The 25,036-nt window shown below is 40.0% G+C and overlaps 1 protein-coding gene across 8 annotated transcripts in view; it reads left to right on the top strand.

Moving 5' to 3' along the window:
* Positions 1-24,714, top strand: part of PDE4B (phosphodiesterase 4B) — a 601,639-nt gene extending 576,925 nt beyond the window's left edge. For 7 of the 8 annotated variants that reach the window (XM_082419762.1, XM_082419760.1, XM_082419763.1 and 4 more), the window contains 9 exons: positions 6,835-6,928; positions 12,428-12,606; positions 13,847-13,945; positions 14,087-14,251; positions 16,052-16,151; positions 18,158-18,312; positions 18,425-18,547; positions 19,266-19,448; positions 22,429-24,714. In XM_082419762.1, the coding sequence (XP_082275888.1) occupies positions 6,835-6,928; positions 12,428-12,606; positions 13,847-13,945; positions 14,087-14,251; positions 16,052-16,151; positions 18,158-18,312; positions 18,425-18,547; positions 19,266-19,448; positions 22,429-22,794 (1,464 nt within the window). In that variant the 3' untranslated portion in view covers positions 22,795-24,714. Of the gene's footprint in view, positions 1-188; positions 6,209-6,834; positions 6,929-12,427; positions 12,607-13,846; positions 13,946-14,086; positions 14,252-16,051; positions 16,152-18,157; positions 18,313-18,424; positions 18,548-19,265; positions 19,449-22,428 lie in introns of those variants that run through there. The other variant, XM_082419768.1, reaches the window with a different exon arrangement.
* Positions 24,715-25,036: the final 322 nt, after the last annotated feature.

Raw genomic sequence — 25,036 nt, 5'->3', positions numbered from 1 at the left:
TACATATATATGTATATATAGTTAAAAATGCATAGTGAAAATATAAGTCTTTGGGTATAAATATAGTGTCTTTTGTCTATTAAATTGTGTCACTGCAGCAACTCTCAGAGTTAGGGGAATGTTAGTTCATGAGAAGTTTCTCTAAATATTTTTATGGGGATGACTTTGGGTCTAGAAAAAGTCCGTTTTTTTAGCATCCCAATAATGTGTGCCATATCTCCTCTTGAAAAGTTTCCAGAAATTCTGAGAAAAACAGACAGCAGCAAAGAGTATAGATAGACAGTTGGGTAAGAAGAAACAACTATGGTAATAATTTTGAGACCTGTTCAAGACGTAGTATCAAGTTGTAGAGCAGTTATATTCAAAGTTATATTTAAATTCTTTTGATTTTTTTCAGTTCTGTGTATGAAAGCACTAATGGTTTGTCCCTACCTTGACTTTTAAAATGTCTCTTCAACAGATACTAGTCCTCTAACCAGCAAATGGAATTTACTCTATTTTAGCTTCATCATAAATGCCAATGTTTTGTTACAGAATTATGGTAGAGATGTCCATGATTGTTTTTCATTACATATTTATTGTGGATTATTACATCACTGGACAGTTAATAAGAGAATCACTCAATTCTAATACGTTTAGATGCATTTCTTTCTGATCTGGCACATGGACAGTTAGAACGACTTAACTATATTCCTTGGAGCACCAGGGGTTTGCTCCAGTAATAGAGCAGAACTTTTCTGCTAGAATGCCCCATCATGGAACTATATAGTCTCCAGTTAAGTAGATATTAACGGACAATGGCAAGTTATTCCTTTCTTAACCCTATTACCAACTCAGTTCAATTTCATTTGCCTCTCAAATAAGACAAATATGTCATTAAAGAAATTGGACATCAAGTTTCAAATAGATGGTAGAGTTCATAGGGAAAGACGAAAAGGAGACAAGAGATGAGATGCATTGTCAGATAACCTGAAATGTTAAGAATTGTGGGAATTCGGAGTGTGATAAAGGGGTTTAGAAAAAGTACACTCTATTCCCGTTGTTGTTTAAATCAGATTTTGCAAAGGAAAGTGTAGGTGTTTAGGAATTCGAGTCCTTCACTTCCTTGGGTCTTCGTTACTTCATATGTAAAATTAGGAATATGGAAGAAGCAATTTTTTCAAAATCAGAAAGAACCTGAGAAATTTGCCATTTTACAACTACAGAAACTGGGCCCCAAGAAGGTAATTCATCTTACCCAAGATCACACATCAGGTGAGTGCCAGAACTAAGAGACGAGCTTGCCTTACTTCCATTTCTCACTAAACTGGGCCGGCCACTGCACTTTCAACTTCCTTCTACCACTACTAGCATACTGTGATTCCAGGCAGGATTTTCAGCCCCTTCACTTTTTCTTATGCCCGGGAATTCTTATTAAGTTATGACTAACAAAGTGTAAAATATGAGTCAAAATTTAGTCCCTAATAAAGTCATTGTGACTTTAATGACTTTGGCGGTTGTTTCATACTGCAAAAACAGGAAGATCTCACACAATAAGGCGCCTGTCTCACAGATGGGCTTCTGCGCAGACGGCCACCCACAAGGGTGACTCCTGAGGCTGTCTTCCTCTCAGGGGCACCTTTTTTTCATCTGCAGTTTTCATCTACTTACTTCATCTTAAGGTTATCAATGAGAGGAAAGTGCCTGCTTTATCTAGCCTTTGATAGGCTGAAGAATATTTTTGATCACTAAAGATTCACTCTTAAGTGATTTCCAGGTCACCCCCTAACAAGCCCACGTTAGTCTTAAAAGTAGGTCTTTTATGTGCTTGATACTAGTCCCTTGTATTATTACTCTTCTTGATGGTTTTATTCTTAGAAACATAGAATCACCAAGTTTTAGAACCAGGATGAATTTCTGAGATCATTCTAGTCCAGCCTTCCTGTGTGACTGATTTAACAAGAACTTTTCAAGAGAGTTTCTAGCTTTACTGTGGATCTTTGCGCAAAGCCCAAACTAGTCCTCTGATGAGAAATATAGAAAAATGATGAAGTGTTCCATCCCTTCAGGAGAAATTGGCTCGGAAGAAAATATTCTCTGTACGTAGCATTGAAGCCAAAGAAAAATTGAAGCCATAAAACAAAATGTTTATATCAAGTGTAATTCAATTTCAGCTTTTGCTATTCTATATATTTTAAGTAACTTCCCACTATTAAAGGTAGCCTATTCAAAAAAATTCACATATGATTTTATAGAGAAGATATATGCTAGGCAAACAATATCGAATTATTTAAGTAGAGAATGATATCTTTTTCCCTTTTCAGAAAATAACTAACTTCTGGCGGTGTTCATGAATCTAGTGTTGGGCGTAAGCTTAAGGAAGCGTTGGAGGAATTTGTATTACTAAGGGTTCATTCACAAACTTTGCTTGTCTGTGTTGAAAAGGGGCTTTGGCCATTTCCTCTGGGGACATTATTTCTAGGTAAGCTCTAACAGGGTTTTCTTGTGAAGGCAGCTCCTTAACAGAAAAATAGGATATGTGTACCTTAGGTTGTAGAGACACATTTATCTTTGAAATAGTGTGCTCCTGTTTCTGGATTTCTCTACTGCATTTGATAAAGTAAATAATGTCTATTCCCTTTCAATCCTGTAGCTCCTGGGGCCACAGTTAACCTCAGGAGCTGTTTAATTTTCTTATCTGGATGGAATACCCAACTTGATAAGGAGACAAGGAGACTCCAAGGGTCTTAGAATATAAAACTCTGAAGGGATGATAACCGCTTCTCTTCTTTTGTTGCTGACCTATTCTTATGGACTGAAGCATTTCCGATTTGGGTTGTTTTTCTCTGTAGTGTTAAAAGAGTTTTGTTTTCTGGGAAATTTTGGTTGCTGGTAAATAATATGTCCAGACTGTAGGAGGCTGCCACAAAATTTATCATAGAATCTTGACAGGTTTGGGCTGAGATCCTAAAATCATGCATCACTCTCATTTTGTATATGAGAGCTAAGGTGACTTCACCAGACTGTTACCTGTTATGGAGAGCTGAGAATGAAAGTCTAGATTCGTCTACTACATCGTAGCTGCCTCTGGCTCAACAGAAACAACTCCCATATGGGAATCAGACACTGAAAACCCCACTAAGCCAAGCTTCCCCACTGTCTCCCCGGCCTTAACCTCAAACACAAGCTATTCCATTCCTTGACGTGTCTCATCACACAGGCCAGCACTAATCATACTAATTGGACTCTGCATTACCAGAATGTAAAAGATACCCCCTGTCTGCTGCTCCAAGGCCATGTCTGCCTTGCTTAGCTTGTACAGAGCCCAATATAAGTGGGCCCTTCATAAACGCTTTATGATGAGAGCAGTGATTGCCTTAGTCAATGTGGTTGGACCCTCCCTTATGGAGGAGGAAAACCAAAGGCTGTTGCTAAGCAACATTTAAAGGACTGGGTCAGTTTCTGACACTGAGTGACCTCCATCTGCGTACTTCATCATGTTGTGTGTTTTATGGTTGCCTTAAAATGACTTTGGGTTTTGGTGGCATTGTCATGCCGTTAGCAGAAGGCTCATAGGAGAACTAATTTAGGCATGAGAAGGAGAGAGGTGGTTTTCAGCTGTTAACTACTTACATGAATTCACTAACCCATCTGTGAGCTATGCAGGAAAGGTGAGGAGTTTGGTTTATTCTCAGTCCTGTAGCTTAGAGCCACCTCCCTGTGCCCACGTTGGGACTGATTGACAATGTATGCCAACAGGATCCTGTGGCAACGGGAGGTGATTGAAAAAAAAGTAAGATGGAAAGTCTTTCCTAGTCTTTTATGATTGAATTTCTAGCTGCTCCTATATTCTGAGCTGAAGGGTCAATATGGCTAATAAAGGGTTGGCCCAGCCTCACCAGACAGTTAGTAACTGTTGTGGTTAACGAACATATCCTAATATAGCTGACTATTTCTATTAGCATGAACGCTTATTAAAAGCATGAAAAGTGTTTTTGTTTGTTTGGGGGAGTTTTTTGTTTTTGTTTTTTTACTGCTATATCCTTAATGCATTGCTTGGCACATTTTGGGGTTCAGTAAATATTTACCAAATACATGAGATGAAATGGCATTATTCAACTAGTACAAACCTGATTGACTCCAAAATCTTCCTAAGTATTTCCAAGAGACCAAAGGAACCAAAATGAGGATGATTGCTTGAATATTACATTTGGTGAAGTCTAGTGCGGAGACATAATTTAAAAAACCATCTGTCTCTACGCTTTCTACAAGACATTTTTTTTGCAGTGCTCCGAGTAAAGTTTGCTTCTTTGCCAAAATTCAGCTAATCCATCAGAGCACAGAAACCTGTCTTTTCCAGCTTCTAAGTCTTTAGTGTAAGTGCCTGTCTTTTGAGAACTGAAAATGAGGGGCTATTATGACTGAGCAGTTTTGTCTTAAAAAAATAAACAACTTAGAACTTACATGATTCACCTGGAGTTCAAACTGCAGAGCAGTTCGATAAGTAAAACGCACTAGCTGAGATGATTAATTCGGAGATTTCTGGTGACTGTTACTAACGTATTATATCGTGGGAAGACCCACACGTACACCAGCAGGGTTCCCCAGAAAGAGGGTGACTGTGCATGCCTCTTGGAGGACGATGCACAGAGCAGTGAGCCAAAGGACGGCAATACTGACTTGCATTGGCTTCACCTCAAAAGGCCTCGTCTCCTGGGCACAGGCAGTGGCATGAAGGGGGCCTGGATGCTTGAAGTGAAGCCATTGTCTGTGCAGGATGCTGATTTGAAAGGGGAGTGCCTCACAGGAAAGAGAGCCAATTGCGTGCGGAGGCTGTTACCATGGTGCTTCGCTATTTCTTTAACGTGCTGTACTTGAACTCCTGGGAGTCCAGGGGTGGGGTAATGGAGGAGGGAGAAGGAGGGGAGTGGGATGGGCCTGGGTAGGGAACCCCACTGCAGGGCTCTAGTCTCAGACTTTCTTCTTGCTTGTGATCTTTCTAAAGCTGACAAGGTGAAAGAGAGAGAAAGAGAGAGAGAGAGAGAGAGAGAGACTATAGGAAAGACTTCCTCAGCATGCTCCAGATTGCAAGAACAAAATAAAAATTAATTTAATTCTTAAATATTTCTAGCATGAATTAGAAGATGTAACACTGAAATACCAAAACAGCACAGTCTTTCATAACCCCGAATAATTCTCCATTCATGCAGCAAACGATAGCTTGTATTTCCTAACTCACTCCAGATCCTAGATGGAAAGGTTAAATGTGTTTAATTCATTTGTCGAATGCAGTCTCATGTGCATATTAATGAGCTGATGGAGGGCAGAAAATTACATTCTGCGTACGAAGTACTTTTAAAACGAAATCCATTAATTCTATTCCCATTCGTTTCATTGTGAAAGAAGTCTAAATGCACTGGCACGCCGTTGGTGTGCAAAAAAATCTCCCCAAAAGCTAGCTTAAAAAATATTCTTGTATACTGAAAGCCTAGTTTGAAAAGAGCCACAGTTCTCGATTTTCAATTTTTTTTTTTTAATGTTCGGAAAGTAAATTAATCAAACACACCATCACTTCGAAACCCTTAGAGCGGCTGAGCTCTGTGCGGAGGCTGCGTCTGCAGTGTCCTGGTCTCCGCAGTGGAGAGAGGGTGAAGAACACCTAGATGAAAAGGGGGAGGGTACCGACTTCGGATTGTCTTAAATATTCATGGGGCTTCCTCCATTTTAATCTTCTCCTTTTAAAAAGATGGCTGTGTTTCCTAGTCTGGCATCCCCTCGGGAAAGAAGAATTGCTCCTACCTTGCAGAGTTCAGCTGAGCAGGACTAATCTAGAGTGGAAACCCCTTCGGCCACCAGGACTATTCATAATTCATAAGTGCTGCAAACCAGCCAGCTGAATGCATTTGGACAGGCTTTTGCTCCTTCGTGCACGTCCTGATTTCATTACTCTCTCTGCCAGGGAAGAAGCAGGGAACATAGGCTTCTTGCAAGAATGGAGTGCGAAGATGGGCTTTGTTTGGATTAGAAAACGCCCTAAATTTTGGAGGCTTTGTCTATCATAAGTTTTGATTATTTTACCACTGAATCTGCAAGGCTTTCCTGATCCTTTTGGGACTGCTCTCTCAGAACTGTGAATTCTTTCAAAGGGATTTGTGGATTGTGACAAGGAGTGCATTCCAAAATGCCTGAGGCAAACTATTTGTTATCTGTATCTTGGGGTTACATCAAGGTGGGTTAATTTGATACCATTATGTGTCTTTGATAGAATGTGAAACATTTACATGTGTAATGTTTTCTGTGAAGTAGGAAACCTCTGTAATGATTTGTGTTATCACTTAGCCCACTGAGGCTGCTTATGGTGAAATGGGGGCATGTTATATTACATTGTATTTAAATAGACTGTGTTGTATTTTAATCCTATTCTTTTTACACATCTCTATTTTTAAAGGATGCTTATCTTTTCTTTTGTTTTCCCTTAAAGTTTTCACATTTAATCACCTCTCACTGTATAGGTTATTAACTCAAATTATATTTTAGAGTTAATTTCCAATAAACGTATTTTAAAATGTGTTTACATTTTTAAGTGAAATGATCTTGACCTCTGTTAAAATTCCTTTTCCTATGTTTGTATCTTCAAAAGAAATCAGATGTTAATTCTAAGAAATCTTAAGAAAACCTTTTTTCCCTAAGGTGACGTTGGAATAATTTCACATTATTGTATTTTGTAGAAACAGTATCATTTATCTAATGATATCTGCTCACTCGGTCTCTTGGTTCTTAATAAAGTTGGAAACATCTAAAATGATAATCTGCTATTTTTTAGGTGGTTAATATGTTTTTGTTCTTTATAAACAGTTCAAAAGAATGCTGAACCGGGAGCTGACACACCTTTCAGAAATGAGCCGATCGGGGAACCAGGTGTCTGAATACATTTCAAATACTTTCTTAGGTAAGAATTCACTGGGAAACTTATTCCATAACTGAGATTTTTTTTTTAATATTAATTTCTGCAACCTGTCAGGAACATCACTATGTGAGTTTGGAATGGGGTTAAGTCACAGAAAAACAAATCCATTTAAAATAAGAACTAAAGACAATCTTTAAGGTTAAAAAAAAAAAAAAGCTGTAAGGTGTTGTGAAAAAAATGAATGAAAATACCCATCAAAGAGAGAAGTTTATTATGGGCTAATTAAATTTATATAGACCTCAGGTCACTCCTTATCTACCCACCCACTTCCATCTCTGTCAAGACCTCTGAAGGGGGGGATGATGGGGGTTGCAATCATCCAAGCCTTAGGGACAACTCCAATTGGCTCCTCTGACATGGTATTCTTTAAATTCTTCCGGTAACTGGGCTTTGAGCAAAAGGTTTCCTTTTAGATGCTTTGCGAGAGATGGCTGGAGAACTGTATGGTGATTTGACCCATGATAATAAGCTTTGGAAATAATTCGGCTATTGCTTTGCTAAGGTATTTCTTAACGATACATGGGGGGAGGGCAGAAAGAATCTCCACCTCTCTGAAGGAGCTGGCCTTCTGCAAGCAGCATCATTATCTTCCTAATTTGATACTTACCTATCAATCTCTGCTTTCACATTGCTAGTCTTTAACACATGTCACTGACCGGAAAGGTTTGCATCAGTGCCTCTCAACTACTGTCATGCATCCTGTTTGATTACTAGGAATTTCTGATCTCATGTTTAAAGCCATTCTGTTGTGTATTTTTCTTGAATAAGACCTGCAGAACCTGCAAATCTGTACTTCAAAGTGAATGGGTAGCCTTTAGACTCTGATTCTGTTGACTTTCAATTACCACTGAATTATCCTTATTTAGCAGAACTCCACTGTCCAGGGAAATGACCTATTCTTACAGTTGAACATTACACCTCCCTTCTTTTTGGCATTGCTGCATATCCTTAAATCAATGAGCATTTGCCTTGATGTCTTATGGAAACACATACCTCTTCTAGTTTTATTTTAAAAAATCAATTCTATTTCTCTAATGCCAAAGCAGTTCCTGCTATCAGCAGATCAATCTTTGGTCAGCCTAGTGGAAAGCTCATGGCGCTACTCTGTGGCCAGTGGGCATTGGCATGATTGACAAATGCCTTTCCAACTGTTTCCAGTATGTGGGTGTCTGCAGCACCTGGTTTTCTCCAGTGGCAGTTGCGGCAACCTTTGTCAGAGAACAAAGAGAAGATTTTTTTCGTACCTCCTAGCTCCAAGAGGAGCTAGAATCTAATTGAACAGAAAGTGTTGTATACTGATCCTTTCCTTCTCCATTATCCCCCTTTATTCTTTTGAAGGCAGCCATCTTCTCCTGTCCATGTGTGCGACACCCAATTATTTTTCATAAGCTAGGGACTGTTTTAAGGACAGTCTCCAGGTTAATGACTGTGGGAAAGAAGAATAAAATCAATAAGTGCAATAACTCATTTTTGTTTTCATAAACATTGCATGTTAAAATATCAGGGCTTGTCTGTCGTCTCAGAAGAGACTCTGACCACTGGAGTAAAGCTGCAGGAAGTCTCTGAGCCCTTCATCATCCAAGGTTGTACCTAAGCAGTCCTCTTGGCTTGTAGCCTCTTTCACTATCTGCTCGCCAAGGACCATGGGAATAGTTTAGTATACCAATTATTCTTATTTTAGCATCAAAGGCTATCAAGTGAGGAGGCTGAGAAGATAATAAAAATGAGTTCTCAGTCTCAACACTTTGCATCTCAAGAAGGGGTAACTGTCAACTCTGTTGAATATTCCATTTGCTATGGAGGCATATCTCTTGAGGAAAACCATCATTTGGCTTCTCATTATTCCAAAAAAAATTAAATTATCAACAACAAGTGGTTTGAGGTAGGTTGTTAGAACCTCAGTCCTTACCCACTCAACATTAGGAGGGTGGTGAGCCTGAGTGTGTGTTTGTGTGTGTGTGTTTGCATGCACACTCATGTGCACACACAAGGTAGACCCGATCAAACAGACTAGACAGACAGATTATATTCTTGAGAAAATTTAAGGAGAAAAAAGTCCATCATATAAACAAAAGATTCATCAGCTACTTCAACTGTAAAATGGGAACACTGGAGTAGATGACACCCTCTGTCCATTCCAGCTCTAACTTTCTATATGGACGGAGTTTATCAGTCTTGCTAAGACATACCTGGCAACCTGGATTCTCTGGAACAGCCTGTAGGCTTACAATTTGATAATCTTAAAAAGCAAACAAACAAAGCTTGTTTCCAAACTGCAAATGCAGGACATGGAACTCCACATCCTGCCTTGTGAGCGTGGAGAGTATTCCTGGAGGACCATGAAGGCTTCTTCACAAAATGTCAGATCTGAAAGGGACCTTAATGGCCTCATCCAGTTCCCTCATTTTCCAAGAAAGAAAACTGAGGCCCAGAAGTGTATGTAACTTGACCAAGATTACTTGGCTAAAATGTTCCTGAGCCAGATCTATGACTTCACTCTCTTGACTCCTAGATCAAAATACCTCACTTCTCTAACTAGGAAAGGTTATTAGGCTGTCAGAAGAAAATCGCCTTTCAGTAATAGATGTAATCTATGGAGAAAAGTCTTTAGAATCAGGATTGTTGGACCTAAAAATGTGTTTGTTAACAGCTTCCAGTAATATAAGAGCCTCTTGTCAGAGCACAGCAACCATCTCCAAGAGCACAAAATGGGAAGACCTTATTGATTTCAGTTAAATTTGAAGAGCAGTATCTCAATAAGAGTCATTGAAAGTTAAAATGTGTCATCCAGAAAGGAGGGAAATCCCTCACTGTGGGGAATGTGTGAAACTTGTGTTGTTTCCATTTAAAAGGATGGTGTCCAGACCATCCCCGCAGGCACTCTGTGATGCTGATACAGGATAATGGGCTCGGGTTGCTGGTACAGGAGGAAGTAAAGGACCCAGGGGGAGGGAGCACAGATTAAAGCAAGATATTTAGATGTGATATTACAAGTTAGTTAATATTTTTTCAAACAGAGAAGAATCACCCCTTTAAATTCCCAACTTACTGTCTCCAAAGCTGGAACATAGAATTCTCAAGACACAGGGAAGAGAACTCAGGAATTTTGCATGATTAAATGCTGTAAGCTAGCAAGAAAAGCACCTTCAATGACACCATTATCAGAGTTTTGATGTGATGTTTTTTGCCTCTGTTTATTTATTTATTTATTTGGTACTGTTCCACTCTTTCCCCACTGTAGTCTGACCATTCTGTAAATGTGAACTCACAAAGCGTGTAGTATGATTCTTTGAGTGTGTGTTTCAGGTTATTTCCGCATGGGGCTGGCTAAGCATTTAGCAGAGGAAATTCAGAATTGGGAAACCCATCAGTTGTTCCAATGCCTGCATAGGGAAACACCCATTAATGTCAAAATGGCACTCTCTGTGGATAATGGCTTTCTTCTTTATCGTAATGTTCCAGACACAGTAGTGATTCGGCTCAATTTCTCGCTGTCGCAGGGAATCTTTAATTAAACAAAGGGAAAAAGCTGCTAGTCTCACTAGAGGTTTTGTATTTGCATTGGCACAGAAGAATCTAACAGCTTCGTTAACCAGGCATGAAGAATGGTGAAGATTGATGGTTAGGAAACGCAGGGGCTATTGTGGCCTTTTATTTTAGCAAAAGTAGTCATTATTAGGAGTGAAGTGACAGGGAGAAAAGTAATTTCAAAAGTAATGTCATATATAGTTTTTATGCCAAAGGTTGAGAGACCAGAAAGAGCTTTTAACGGGAACCTGAAGGCCTGGGTTCTAAGCTATTAAATCACTGCGTCTGGAACAAAGTGATTGCAAAATAAATATCTGTTGAATAAATTGCCCTTTGAGCTTGGGAAAGTTGCTGACTTCATCTGGAAAGTGAACATGTGGGATTATTATTGGTTCCCAAACCTGACTCTGATCATCAAAGTCACTTGGGAAGATTTTTAAAAAACACTGATTCAGTAGGACTGGGTGGGGCTCATAAATCTGTATTTTTCAAAAGTTCCCTGGGTGCTTCTGATGCTGAACTAGGTTGGAAACCCCTGAACTAACTGGGATGACCACTAAAATTCCTCCCTAAGGCAGAGTCATAGGCTGATGAATCTAGGAACTTGGGGGCACCCAGAGACAGCACTGAGATGCTAGGGATAGAGAAATCTCTTGCTCCAGCCCTACAGCCAGGTGCCAAGGGTCCAGGACAGCTGCTTCCGCCTCCCTGCGCTCACTTTGCTTTGATGAGTTGTCCACAGGGCTGTGTGAGCAGGCGGAGGTCTCCAGGGAGAACGTGTGACTATGCCATCAGCTGCAAGAGTTGAAAGCAAATCATCTAGATCCCAGCAGGCCATCTGGAAATGTGTCATTTTCAAATAGAGAAGTTGTCTTTGGACTCATTTTCGCTGAAACAAGTAGAGATAAGTGTAGGAACTTTTGAAGGCTGTATTAACTCTTTCAGCCACAGGGTGTCATTTAGTTCAATGAAGTAGCTGTAGAGCAGCTGTAGAGCACCTCAATAAATGATTTCCTCAGTGCATTCACAGGCATCCCTGTGACCTGAGAGAGTTAATGCATTTTTCAGAAGGACTCGGGATCCATCCATCTCCCTGTGAAGTGAAATAGAATATTTGATTGCTGATATTTTTAATAGCATGATATAGAAGAAAGAGCTTCTATGAGCAGGTAGATATGTTTTTCTCACTAACCCTAGCTCTCCTTTCATCTTGTTGTAGCAGAATTTTTAAAAAAATTAAATGAGATGATTATATTTAATAAGCACAAATACATTAATAAATGTAATGCCTGTTACCAATGAGAGGCGTTGTTATTATTTACTAGCAGAATTCATAGACACAAGGCATGAAATAAAACTGAAATTACAGTCTTCCTCTTAACCTCAAATGGTCATAAGCCAAGGCTTTAGAGTAATCATTTGAAGATTAGAAGCCATTTATTTCTCTAACATATATACTACTCGTCTAACCTGAACCCAGCTACTGTTATATGGATCTTTTAAATTAAAAAATAATTACAAACATAATAAAGTGAGCAAAACATAAAGCCTTTTTTTATTAACCTGGGCTTGGCTACATGAACCTTTTCTATTTTTACAAACATACAAGTTATTCACTTTAATAAGAAATTTGCATATAAATACTGATGCCTCACCTTGAAAATGTATGAGTGTAATTGTACCCAAATCACCCTGCAAACAGAGGACATGGGATTGAGTTCTACCTCTGCCACTTCTTGAACAACTTATTTAGCTCCTCTGGACGTCACTTTGCTGCTTTAGCAATAAAATCATGTATCACCGGATTGTCCTGGAGATCAAGTGAGATAACGCTATGACAGACCTTCATAAGATGAGCCATCCATTATAGACCGTTACAAGTTGTTTTTGAATATTGCAGTGGGTTCTCATTGGCACACAGGGACTGGAAAACCTATTTTTGTGTTGTTGCAGACAAGCAGAATGACGTGGAGATTCCATCTCCCACCCAGAAAGACAGGGAGAAAAAGAAAAAGCAACAGCTCATGACACAGATAAGCGGAGTGAAAAAACTGATGCATAGTTCAAGCTTAAATAATACAAGTATCGCACGCTTTGGAGTCAACACGGAAAATGAAGATCATCTAGCCAAGGTGTGTATGAGCTGGGTGTGTGCTCATGTAGCTCTGCTTTATAGCAGGCAGATGTCTAAAACCTCCTACTAGAAAACAGTGATCGCTTTTGCTTTATTATTAAATAGTATGATGAGGCTGATGTAGCCCGTTGTCCATTGTTGAACACCTAGTTAAAGGCCCTTTTTCTATACCAAAGGACCATATTTTGTCCTGAGTTGGGTCCATTAACTCATGAATGGAGAATCCTGTTGAACACATATTGGGAGAATCCAAGGTGAGGGCAATAGGCAGGGCTGAATTACCCCAGAGGATATTTCAGAGACTGTATGCCAAGGACTGATGAGAAAGTCTGCACTGATTGGTAGAGCTGAAGAAGAAATGAGAGAAATTGACAGCCTTGACCCTTGAGCCCAAACCCTAGTAGTGGAGGAAGGCTCAGAAAGAATTCATACCTCCTCTCGGAGGCTGTGCAAGGTGACTGCTGAGGTTCTCTCAGCCTTGTGAGAATATGAAATGAGAACAAATGAACATTCAGTGAGGGAGCATCTGAAAGATTAGAAGAAGGTTGATTACACATTGGGCCAAGCCTCTGGGGAGAGCCTGGATCCCTTACTCTGGGCAGTAATTGATAATGGAATAAATTGCTCCTTTAATCAGATAATCTTGGAATAATCCCACAACACAGGATGGAATGATGTTTCTTTCAGGTCTTTCTGTGGCCCAGGAGCTCTAGGATGTAATGGATGACTAGCATCTTCATGACCTTTTATACTAAATCAGGGTTGACTTACACACATTCTAGCAGCTAAGTCTCCTTGACATGGCTCTCAGTGATAATAACCAAAGGGCAGAGGAGTTTCCCTGAGATTGTTTTCTAGCTGTTACTCATGGACCAGTGAGCAGAGAAGGGGAGAGACAGGGAAATGGGTCTAGAATGATCTCTAATCACTTGCACCCACTTCTGAAAGCAACATTGGTTGAGGACTGACATACAGCAAAAAATTAGAGGTCAGCAACAAAATTTATCAATAAACACACACTCTCCCTTTTCTGAAAAATATATACAGAAACTTCTAACCAGCATGAAGGGGATACTCACCTTCCCAGATCATTCCATTTTCAAATGTTCATGCAACCAGAACACTCTAAATAGATACTCTAAAGACTTAGCCAACCCCTGTCCCCATAATAAATAAAAATAATGAGGTATGTGAACAAAACTGTCCTTATTTCTAAATGTCTCTAATTTTGATGATAGGAGCTGGAAGACCTGAACAAATGGGGCCTTAACATCTTCAATGTGGCTGGATATTCACACAATAGGCCCCTAACATGCATCATGTATGCCATATTCCAGGTGAGTAAACAGGAGTGAATGTTGGTTATCCAATTAGATGCTCTTTATGATTTTTTTCCATCCCAGTTTACTTTTCTGATTTGGCTTTTCTTCATTTTTGGACATCCACTTATTTATTTTCTAATCCTTTTTGCCGCATAGGAAAGAGACCTCCTAAAGACATTCAAAATTTCATCTGACACCTTTGTTACCTACATGATGACTTTAGAAGACCATTACCATGCTGATGTGGCATATCATAACAGCCTACACGCTGCTGATGTAGCCCAGTCAACCCATGTTCTTCTTTCTACGCCAGCGTTAGATGTGAGTAGTTATGATCTGTTTTGCATACCCTGCCCATCCTCTTTAAAAAGTGCCGTACAACATGTGATATATTTATAGAAATAATGTAATTAGATGTTTGTGCATACTGGAACTGGCTCTTTATTATGTAGAGCATGTATCAATTGGGTTATTAATATAAATGGATGACATTTCTGCTTGCTTTCTAATATCAGAGTAACCTTTCCTTTACCTCTGTTACAATTGAAAAATATTTAATTATCAAGCAGTTAATAAGGTGCTCTATTTGTCATTGTGTCTCTAGTACCTAATAAGTGTCTAGTTCAGCATTTAGTATATAGTATATCCTCAGTTTGCATGTGCTGATCTGAGCTGCCTACACCATCCCAGGTACTCTGAGGGATAGCACAGAAATATAATATAAAATGTTCTATAGAGTTCCTGTTAGGAATAAGCATCCATAGGCTTATTCGCCTAAGAATTCATAAAACTGGTTCTATGGATTGAAGGAAAAGTAACTGAAAAATCTAGAACTGAAGAATTAACAATGCTGAAGCAAAGAGGGACAGCTTTCCAACTTGTTAGACATCTCTCTAGAAGGTGGCTGTGACTGCTTCTCTCACAGATTAATGCATTTGTATGTATCACTATAAGCAGCCCAGTGGGTACAGCAGTCTATGCTCTTCCTTGACAGATGGCAGTGGTGGTCAGGTATTTCCAAAACGTGTAGGCTCACTGTGGGAAGGGACTGGCCACGCCCTAGTCAAGCCCACCTCTGCAGATTCAGCTTGAAAGGTGAAGAAAGATTAAACTGACCCCAACTCTATTGCTTGGGTTCCATATATTCTGAGAAATGAAATCCAAGAAGCTAAGACTGTTCTATAGCCCTGAAGGAAAAAAAAAAACAGTATTATTTTTATGTTCTGTGTCAGTATCACATGGTGGGCCAACACTGTTTATCAACTGTCTGCTGCTGTTACCTACTGTGTTGCTAGAAATTGAGTATGAGTACCACAGATGTTTAGAGAAGGGAAAGTTCAATGTGTCCTTGCATAATTAGATTGAATTGAAGGATCAGAAGATTTAAGTAACCACACAGAATGATGAAAGACATTTCAGCCAGAAGCAATTTATACCTAAATAAATACTAGGTTTAAATCATTGCGTACAGGTAGGGGCAGAGGAGGGAGGCTTCACGGGATGGCATGAAGGAGTTGAGCAGTGGGCATTAGGTCTCATTTCTCAGAAATGTCCTCAAATCTTGTCCATACTAATCACTGAGTGGATGGGTATTGACTGAATGGATGAATGAATGAATGTGTGAAAGCTCTGACCATGCTACAAATTTAGCTTTAAGAAATAACTTTTTGGCAGGCTAATAAATCTGGAATTTGGCCTTAGTTATTCAGCCTGAAGGTATATGAAGCTTTTTATATCAGAGCAGAGCCAGTCTGACGTGCTTCTTTGACCAGTACATGTGCTTGTGTTGCATAAGCACCATCCTGTCATACCACTTATCCAAGAAACAGATATCAGGTATCACCTGATCTCTTACCATGAGCATTGTGCTAACGCCTTCCCCAAGCCTCAGCCTGCAAGCTCGATGTGGGCATGGGCTCTGACCATCATTCCTCTCACATAAGAGACCTTATGATGATGGACAGAATCTACATTTAATTAAAATAGTATATTGAGACATTGTATAAATCAACAAACCATCTTTCTCCCAACAAGAATGAAATGGGGTACCTTAGTATGAAACTAATTAAGCAGGATAGGCAAATGGAACGTGGAGTTCAGTGCACTCATTTTGCCCTGCAGGCCGTCTTCACAGATTTGGAAATCCTGGCCGCCATTTTTGCAGCTGCCATTCATGACGTTGATCATCCTGGAGTCTCCAATCAGTTTCTCATCAACACAAGTGAGTTCGCCCCTAGAACAGTCATTTGAGATAACTGTATGAGTCACTGCTTCATTTTTTTCCTCCTGATGTTTTCATTATGGATAATAATAAGGGTAATAATGAGGTAATCCTTCCATTCCACTCAAGCTGGTCAGACCTTTCCTGGATACTGTGTCCAGTCTAGCAACATCATTTTGAGCTGCATGGAGAACTTTGAAAGGGTCAGAGGGGAGCCATAAAAAGTACTCAATGTTTGGAAAATGCAGTATGTGAGGAAAGAGTAACACATGTGGAATTATCCAGTAAGGATACGGAAAGGCTTGGGAATAATGTGGTAATGATTTTTCAGGATTATGCAGGGCTCTCACACAGAGCATGGTGACCCACTAGTGTCCCTCTCTACTGAGGAAGCAGGTCCAAACGTTGTATCTGAGCGTGGGAGCCTCCATATAGAAATAAGACTCCAAGAAAATGCTTCCACAATTCAGGATGGAGGGTCGGGTCATTAAAAGTCTCACACACTCTCTTCCAACTTCATAGGTTTGATTATGCACTGGTCTGTAGTATGGATTGGTCTGACTTCAGTGAAATTCAAGGGCTGGCCCATCCTTAGGATCCCAAGCCCTACTTAAAGCTTTTGTCATGCTCGAAATATTTAGTATCCATGTTAATGAAAATCCATGATTTTTCCCAGTTAATGTACCATTTCTAAATGCTGAAAATCTAAGTACTTTTTTCTTCTGAGAATACTGGTTATCTTGTTGTGGTCAAGATTAACATCAAGTGCTGACAGTTTTAAGAAATATTGGAGCTACTTGCTGTGAAAGAGCCCTTGTCATACTTTATCATCAGGATATTTGCATGACTAAGTGTGAGGTACCTTGGTTTTTTTTACCTTGTTTTTCTATTGAAAGCACGTAAACTTTGGGCAGATGCTTGTCTGTGTGGGTTATATCAGCTGGTGTACTGTGGTGTCATGAACCATTCCATATATAGGCCAGTTAGCTTCACACAGAAAAATGGTCTTTCTGCCAAAGCCACGTACCATAAAAAGCCAGCTTGCAGAGCTATGCCCTTGATCGCAGGATGAACAAGGCAAGAGTGCTGAAACGACATCACATATCCCACCACCTTTTCTGAAGATGTAACTCAAATCACACCGTAAAAGCAGTGGTTTATGTGTAACAACACCTACAATTAGTAACATATTATCATCACTTGGCTATCATTCTTGGCTAAGAGAAAATGTGGCATCATGAGTTTGATGACCATGTTCTCAATTGCAGACCATGGCGCTGCCTAACAAAGGATGTCTGTGATTCTTCTGTGTGAAAGGCAGGCTAGACGCTGTAGTTTAGGTATCTAGATAATGCAGTTTCTGTTGTATAGGGCCATAGGGCAGAAACTGGGATATCAAGATTGTTGTAAAAAATTATTGTTTTGTTACCATATTTATAGAAAGCTCCAAAGAGCTACATTATTTGGATAAAGTGAAATTTTACACTCACACCATTATCTTCTTTAAAAATCCAAAACTCACAATTGATGGAGCTGGGAAACATATCAAAAAGTGAAATAATGTGAAAAATTTTAATACCTTGGGTAAAGTTTAGTGGCATTTTCAGTCTATTCTTTTTCCAAAGCACACATTTGTGAAGACATAAGGGAAGTTACAAACTGAGATAAAAATAGGATTAATTGCTTGGGAATGCCCTTACCTAAAATGTCAAATTCTTCATCTGAAGTGAAAAGGAAAAATAGGATTTTAAAAATACTGTGACTTTTAATCAAAGAGAGAGTTTATGAGCTAATATCTACTGGAAACTTTTTTTTTTTTTTTTTTTTTACTTAGGAACTGACTATTTCTCTTTGTAGAGGGAGACTGTCTCTAATAGAAAATGACATATGGGGTCTTGGTTCTTGAAATCATATGGAGAGAACTAGATCTGATTTCACACTGAGGGAATTCCACAGTTTGAATTGTATCCCTTTTTATTAAATCATCATTTTTCCTTGTTTATTAGATTCAGAACTTGCTTTGATGTATAATGATGAATCTGTGTTGGAAAACCATCACCTTGCCGTGGGTTTCAAACTGCTCCAAGAAGAACACTGTGACATCTTCCAGAATCTCACCAAGAAGCAGCGTCAGACACTCAGGAAGATGGTTATTGACATGGTAAGACTTTGGCCTCCCTGTGTTCCTCACTTACTTTCGCGGGAAGAGAAAATCCATTTCCTTGATAAACTGAGTTTATTGAGAGTTTCCTTTTTTTTTTTTTTAACCTCAGGTCTTAGCAACTGATATGTCCAAACACATGAGCCTGCTGGCAGACCTGAAGACAATGGTAGAAACAAAGAAAGTTACAAGTTCCGGCGTTCTTCTCCTGGACAACTATACTGATCGTATACAGGTATTTGACAGAAGCCTTTGATTTAACACAAAGCCACATCAAATTAATGAAACAACAATTAGAAAAAGAAAACAAACAAGCTTACTTAGTTGCATGTCCTAAGTTACTACTACGGCTTTGGACTTATTTTAAGAACGAGCAAAGGAAAATGGACATTCAAGTTGATTCTCTAATTTACGAAGAAAAACAGAACCCTTTTTATTGAATTGCTTAATTCTAAAAATAAACAGCAAAATCTCTTTGTAATAGGGTATACGTGACTGCTGATCCCAAAAGCTCATGTTTGGATATAAATCCCACTGACTTGAACTTTGTTAGCTCTGTTTTGGTTATACAAATTGCCCTCAGCTGGTCTCCTCTTTCCACAAGTGGAAAATATGAAGACATCTACTTTGAGTAATTCTTTGCATTTTTTCCAAACTGAGGAGAAGAAACCATGGCAGCATCTGACCTCTAATGTCCCTTCCAGTTTTTAAATTCAATGACTGTCAATCAAAGAAGACACATTTTCCCTTTGGGGACTCTTATAATGGTAAATAACCAACTCTGGCCAGCACCATTGTAATCCTGCTTTTTTGGTGTCCTGCAAACACCATAATTATAATGCAACTAAAATGTTCTTGGGTCTGGTACCAAGTGTACTAGTACAAGAGGAATGAGATGTTCTGGTAGTATTTATACCTAATTTTATGGGATTTCCAAAATTTGATGATTTCAGGTCCTTCGCAACATGGTACACTGTGCAGACCTGAGCAACCCCACCAAGTCCCTGGAATTGTATCGGCAATGGACAGACCGCATCATGGAGGAATTTTTCCAGCAGGGAGACAAAGAGCGGGAGAGGGGAATGGAGATTAGCCCCATGTGTGATAAGCACACAGCTTCCGTGGAAAAATCCCAGGTATCTAATATAAGGTTTCAAAGTTTCTGTGAGCTCTGCTGATGGCTGAACTGGAGGGCTCTTTCTATTTTATTTTAAATATACGTATGTGTGTATATGTGTGTGTGTGTGTGTGTGTGTGTGTGTAAGTGTGTGTGTGTGTGTGTGTGTGTATGAAATTATAAGGAAGCAACTACTTCTTTAGTTCCATTATGCTCATGACTCATTCGCCTTCTCCATTACACTCAATTTCACAGCGAGGAGATAAAGCAGTCTTCAGAAATCCATCAAAGTTTGGACCGTGTATCCTCAGTGTAGATCATTGTCTATGACCTTAGCAAAACCTGCTGATTTAACTGAATGCTGCCATCTCCTTCATCTCATCCCTCTAGGTTTCCCCCAGCTCTGTCTTTATCCAGGACCTCTGCTTTTCACCCTTGTTTCCTGTTTTCATTGTCTCTCCCTAATCATGCACACTGCTACCATCACCAGAGGTGACGAATCTCATTCCCACACATCTCTCTGCCTCATAGTTGAAGCGCTGTCCTGTGTCCCCTTCCAAGGTCATGTCTACACTTCTGAGAGCATGCTGACATCTTTTGGTTGTGTCCAAAGCTACAAACTCCCTGTGTGCTAAGGACTGGGGGGACATTACACTGTAGGCAGGGAGATGCAGAAATGCCCCAGATGCCGCTAGCTGCAAAATATGTAGCACTAGATAGTATCGATATTCTTACAAAGGCATCAGGGCCGGCTGAGATGCTATTTTTTTCAGGACAACAAACGACCTGAGCCAGGCAGTCATGATTAAGACTGTGTCTCTAGGCTGCCCAAGGCCTTTATCACAAAAACATTCAGAGTATTTTTTGTTAGTATTTATCCTCTTTCCCCACTACCTTGTACTCCCAAATTTACATGTAGTTATAATATCAATGTATAGTTCCTTTGAAAGAAACCCAATCAAATGAGTTTAAAATCTGTGGAAGTGCTCTGAAGGTCTAATATGCCATAAAAACACATGATAACATTAAGTTAGGGCCAATTCAAATACCCTAATGCCTTAATTAGAACAAGATATTCATGAATTAGTTAATTAAATAGCATATTGCCCTTTTGTTAGCAACAGTGGTGTTTTGTATGTATATGACGTTCTGTGTGGTTTTCCACACATTTCACATACATTATCCCATTTGAACCTCCAAACAGCCTTGTGACGTAGACATAGCAGGTATTTCCCCAGTGTGTCAGGTGGAGAAGCTGTCCTCTTGGTCCAGTTCACCCAGCTACCCTCCACCCAAAACTCTTCACTGTCCATCACTGAGAACACGTCTCACTGTTTCCATGATGTTGTGGTCCACCGTGGTGTTTCCCACAGATGGGCTCTGGTGAGCATTGTCTGAGTAGCCTGGCAATGAAGGAAGCCCTTGACTAGGTGCTCTTTGGATTTGTAGAGTTCTCTCGTCCCAGGGCCTAGGAAATAAGCAACTAGAGGCTGCCTTTCAAAAAAGTGCTGAACATTTAGCAGAAGCAGAACAAATGAAGAAAGAAAATGACTGCACTGTGTTCAGCTGATAGAATTTTCTCCATTGCCTTGAGCTTGTATTTTTCGGGTCCCTGGAAAACACCTTGAAAATAGTCTCTAAAAACCACTAAACATACATAAAGAAGTAAAACGGAGGAAAGAGGGATGGGTGGAAGCAAGAGAAATATCTGAATCATCCACAGTCGAAGTTCTTGTAATCAGTGCAGATCAGAGATGCCCTGACTGTGGTATGAATTCTGTTTGTTTAGGCTAGGGAAACACCAGAGAAAAGATAGATAGATGATAGATAGATTGATAGATAGACAGATAAAAGTCACATATGACTAAGGTTCTTTGATATGGTACAACTTTGATGTGTTAAATAACTGGCCCAAATCCAGAATGTTAATAAAGGGAAGTTTCCAGCAGTGTGGAAAGACAGCTATGTAATGCCCATGGGTGCACAGAAGCTGCCTTTGCTCATCTACCCCTGAATCCCGACCCAGCATCTCTCCAGCTCCCCAGACCATGACAGGGGAATTCCATTCCCTCATTCAACCAGTGCCTATTCTTTCTCTCAGCCTGCTCCCACCCCCAATGTTTCCTGTTTGTCCCACAGTGGAGAGGTCAGTATAAGGCCACAGAGCCAGCTCATGCAGGATGCATAGCCCCTGTGTAAACCATAACAGAACCATAAGCTTCATATTTCTTCACAGGAACACTAGCAAAGGAACTGCTTAATTGTCTTTATTTTTCCTTCTTTCTCCTGATGGAAATGACGGTATGCCCTCTGGATCTAAAACAATTGCAGACGTGTCTGCAGAGGGGATATTTGTTTGTTTAGGGGCTTGAAGTGTTTTCAAATGTTTTACCTACGTCGTCTACAAACCAAAAACATTCCACAGAACTTGAGACATCTCAGAGTCATACGAGGCCGGCTCCCTTTCATTTTAAAACAGCGGCATATTTTAAAGTTATCAGGGAAAGAATGTTGAGTCAGAACTCAGTAGACCTAGAGCTTCCTTCTTCAGAGAATGACTCACAGAATCCAAAGAGTGACAAAGTCATTCCCAGCCAGGGTTACATCCAGACTTCTTACCTGGCAGACGTCAGAGGAAAAGTAATCAGTTCTAGTGAGACCAACACAGGCTTTGGGATCAGACAAAGTTGGGACTGTGTCTCATCTCCACCACTTACTGGCTCTGTGATCTCTGACAAGATATTTCATCTCAACGAGTCACAGTTTCCTCCTCTGTGAATGGTGAATAACCATACTTACTCTGCGTGATTAAGAGTGATAATGTATATATTGCATTCAGTGCAGGATGCACCATATAGTAGGTACTCAAATAACAGATTCCAGAATTATTGACCTCTCTTGGGTTGTTGTGGCTCTTTCTTTGCATGCAAACCAGGACGACTTCTTTGGTGTTCCAGGGCCCTGAACAATAACAGATGTGTAACCTTATTTTTCTCCAGGTGGGCTTCATCGACTACATTGTCCATCCGCTGTGGGAGACCTGGGCGGACCTGGTACAGCCTGATGCCCAGGACATTCTGGATACTTTAGAAGATAACAGGAACTGGTATCAGAGCATGATACCCCAGAGTCCCTCCCCACCACTGGACGAGCAGAACAGAGACTGCCAGGGTCTGATGGAGAAGTTTCAATTTGAACTGACCCTCGAAGAGGAGGATTCTGAAGGCCCCGAAAAAGAAGGAGAGGGCCACAACTATTTTGGCAACACAAAGACACTCTGTGTGATCGATCCGGAAAATAGGGATTCACTGGGAGAGACTGATGTAGACATCACAACAGAAGACAAGTCCCCGATTGACACATAATCTCCCTCTTCATATGGAGATGAACATTCCACCCTTGACAAGCATGCCAGCTGTACGGTAGGGCCAGCCCACCATGGGGGCCGAGGCCTGCACAGGACAAGGGCCTCCCGGCCTTTCCAGTTACTTGAGTTTGGAGCCAGAATGCAAGACCGGGAAGCACATAGCAGCTCAGGAAATTCCACAGTTGACTTGCCTTGCTTGCAAGCTTAGTGGAGAGCTGAAGCTTTCTGTCGTTCTGGAGGCCAAGTTCGCATCACAACCGAATGGCTTGAAAATGGAAGACACAAAACTGAGAGATTTTTCTGCACTAAGTTTTGGGAATCTGTCCCCTCTAGTGACTGAACTGACTGACTAATAATGTCATTTCTAAACCTGCTCACCTGTCCCTTTGTCTGCCAACCTGTGTGCCTTTTTTGTAAAACATTTTCACGTCTTTAAAATGCCTGTTGAATACCTAGAGTTTAGTATTAACTTCTACACAGATAAGCGTTCAAAGTTGACATAAACTTTTTTGACTCTTTCTGGGGGTAAAAAAAAGGAAAGAAAATGGTCTTCCTTCTTTCTTGGGCAATATCTTTCACTTGACTATAGTTACTTTTGCAAATAGAAAGGCTACGCTTCTAACCACATTCAACTTCCTTCTCCTATGGTCCCAAACAACTCCTCAGTTGCCCTTATAACGTATCTCTGTTTGCCTGCTTCCAACAGTATTTTTTCTCCTCTAGAGTTGCACTTTTTTGCTGTAAACAGAATAAAGTTGAACAAACTAAGGGGTAGTCATGTTGTTCACAGTAACAGTCTGTGTAGAATTCAGCTTCATGAGCAGTTGCCCTGTCGGGTCCCGAACCCCTGCGCCACTGGGGTTGCACAGCCCCCATCCTGTTCTCTTGCGCCCCTCTTCACGCTCACACCAGTTACACCGTTTCCAGTTTAATGCTGCCGTCTTTCTCTTGCACTGCCTTCCGCGCTATCACCTCCATTTCTGTTTATAACCGTGTATTTATTACTTAATGTATATAATGTAATGTTTTGTAAGTTATTAATTTATATATCTAACATTGCCTGCCAACGGTGGTGTTCAATTTGTGTAGAAGACTCTGCCTAAGAGTTACGACTTTTCCTGTAACGTTTTGTATTGTGTATTATTATAGAACCTGAACATCGCTGAAGAGAGACATACGGCCCCCTCACCAGTTGGGTCTGCCCTTTTCCCAGTCTGAGTTGCTAATACTGCTCAACCCCTTCATGAACTGTTTTGGAAACAGGATTCTCACATTAGATACTAATGGTTTCTATTGAGCTTTTACTTTTGTATAGTTTGATAGGGGTAGGGGGCAGTGGGATGTGGTTTTTACCCCTGTTTTATCCAAATCTGTACACATGAGTTGAGTTTTAACTGGGTTCTACTATAATTGTGGCTTCGGTTTAACAAGAAACACTACATTCATTTTAACAAGCAACTCACAGATGGTTCTCCAGAGAGTCCCCAAACTACTGACTTTGAAGAGGAAGCCCCCTGCCTGCTGTTAAGCAGGAATGTCATGTTCCAATTAATTACAAAAGAAAACAATAAAACAATGTGAATTTTATAATAAAATGTGAACTGACGTAGTAAATTATGCAAATGTGAAGCTTCTGATAACACTTGTTAGGCCTCTGAGTGGCTTCAGTCTCTGTTTGTAAAATCTATTTCATGCTTTCAGTTCAGCATTGTGACTCAGTAGTTCAAGAAATGGCACAAATGTGCATGACCAATGGGTTTGTATGTCTATGAACACTGCTTATTTCAGGTGGACATTTTATTGTTTTCCAAAGTTTCTCACAATGTATGTTATAGTATTATTATTATATATTGTGCTCAGATGCATTCTTAAGAGACTTTTATATGAAGTGAATAAACAAAAGCATGATTAGATTAGACTGTAGGCCCAATTATTTTGTGGTTAGTTCTGACGCATTAAAAGCAGATCTTTTTTTCTCTTCTCTCCTACCGTACCCCACAGAGACACAAACTACCCACTTTGCTTGGCGAGCATCACAACTAAAGTTTCATAATCTGTGTCCAAAAAGTCCCCTAGCTTGAAACATTTATTTTTTTAACAACTGTTCAACTAGCTCAGTGGTACGAGAAGGGAGACGGTGAATTAAAAGAAACAAAGCCACTTTAAGAATCTGAAGAGTTTAATCTACTGGATGAATAAAGGGAATCTCCAACTTGGCTGGGTCCTCTAGAAAAATGAAT

Source organism: Balaenoptera physalus, assembly GCF_965194825.1.
Source record: "Balaenoptera physalus genome assembly, chromosome: 1".
Lineage (NCBI taxonomy): Eukaryota > Metazoa > Chordata > Mammalia > Artiodactyla > Balaenopteridae > Balaenoptera > Balaenoptera physalus.
This window is presented reverse-complemented; position numbering and strand designations above follow the sequence as displayed.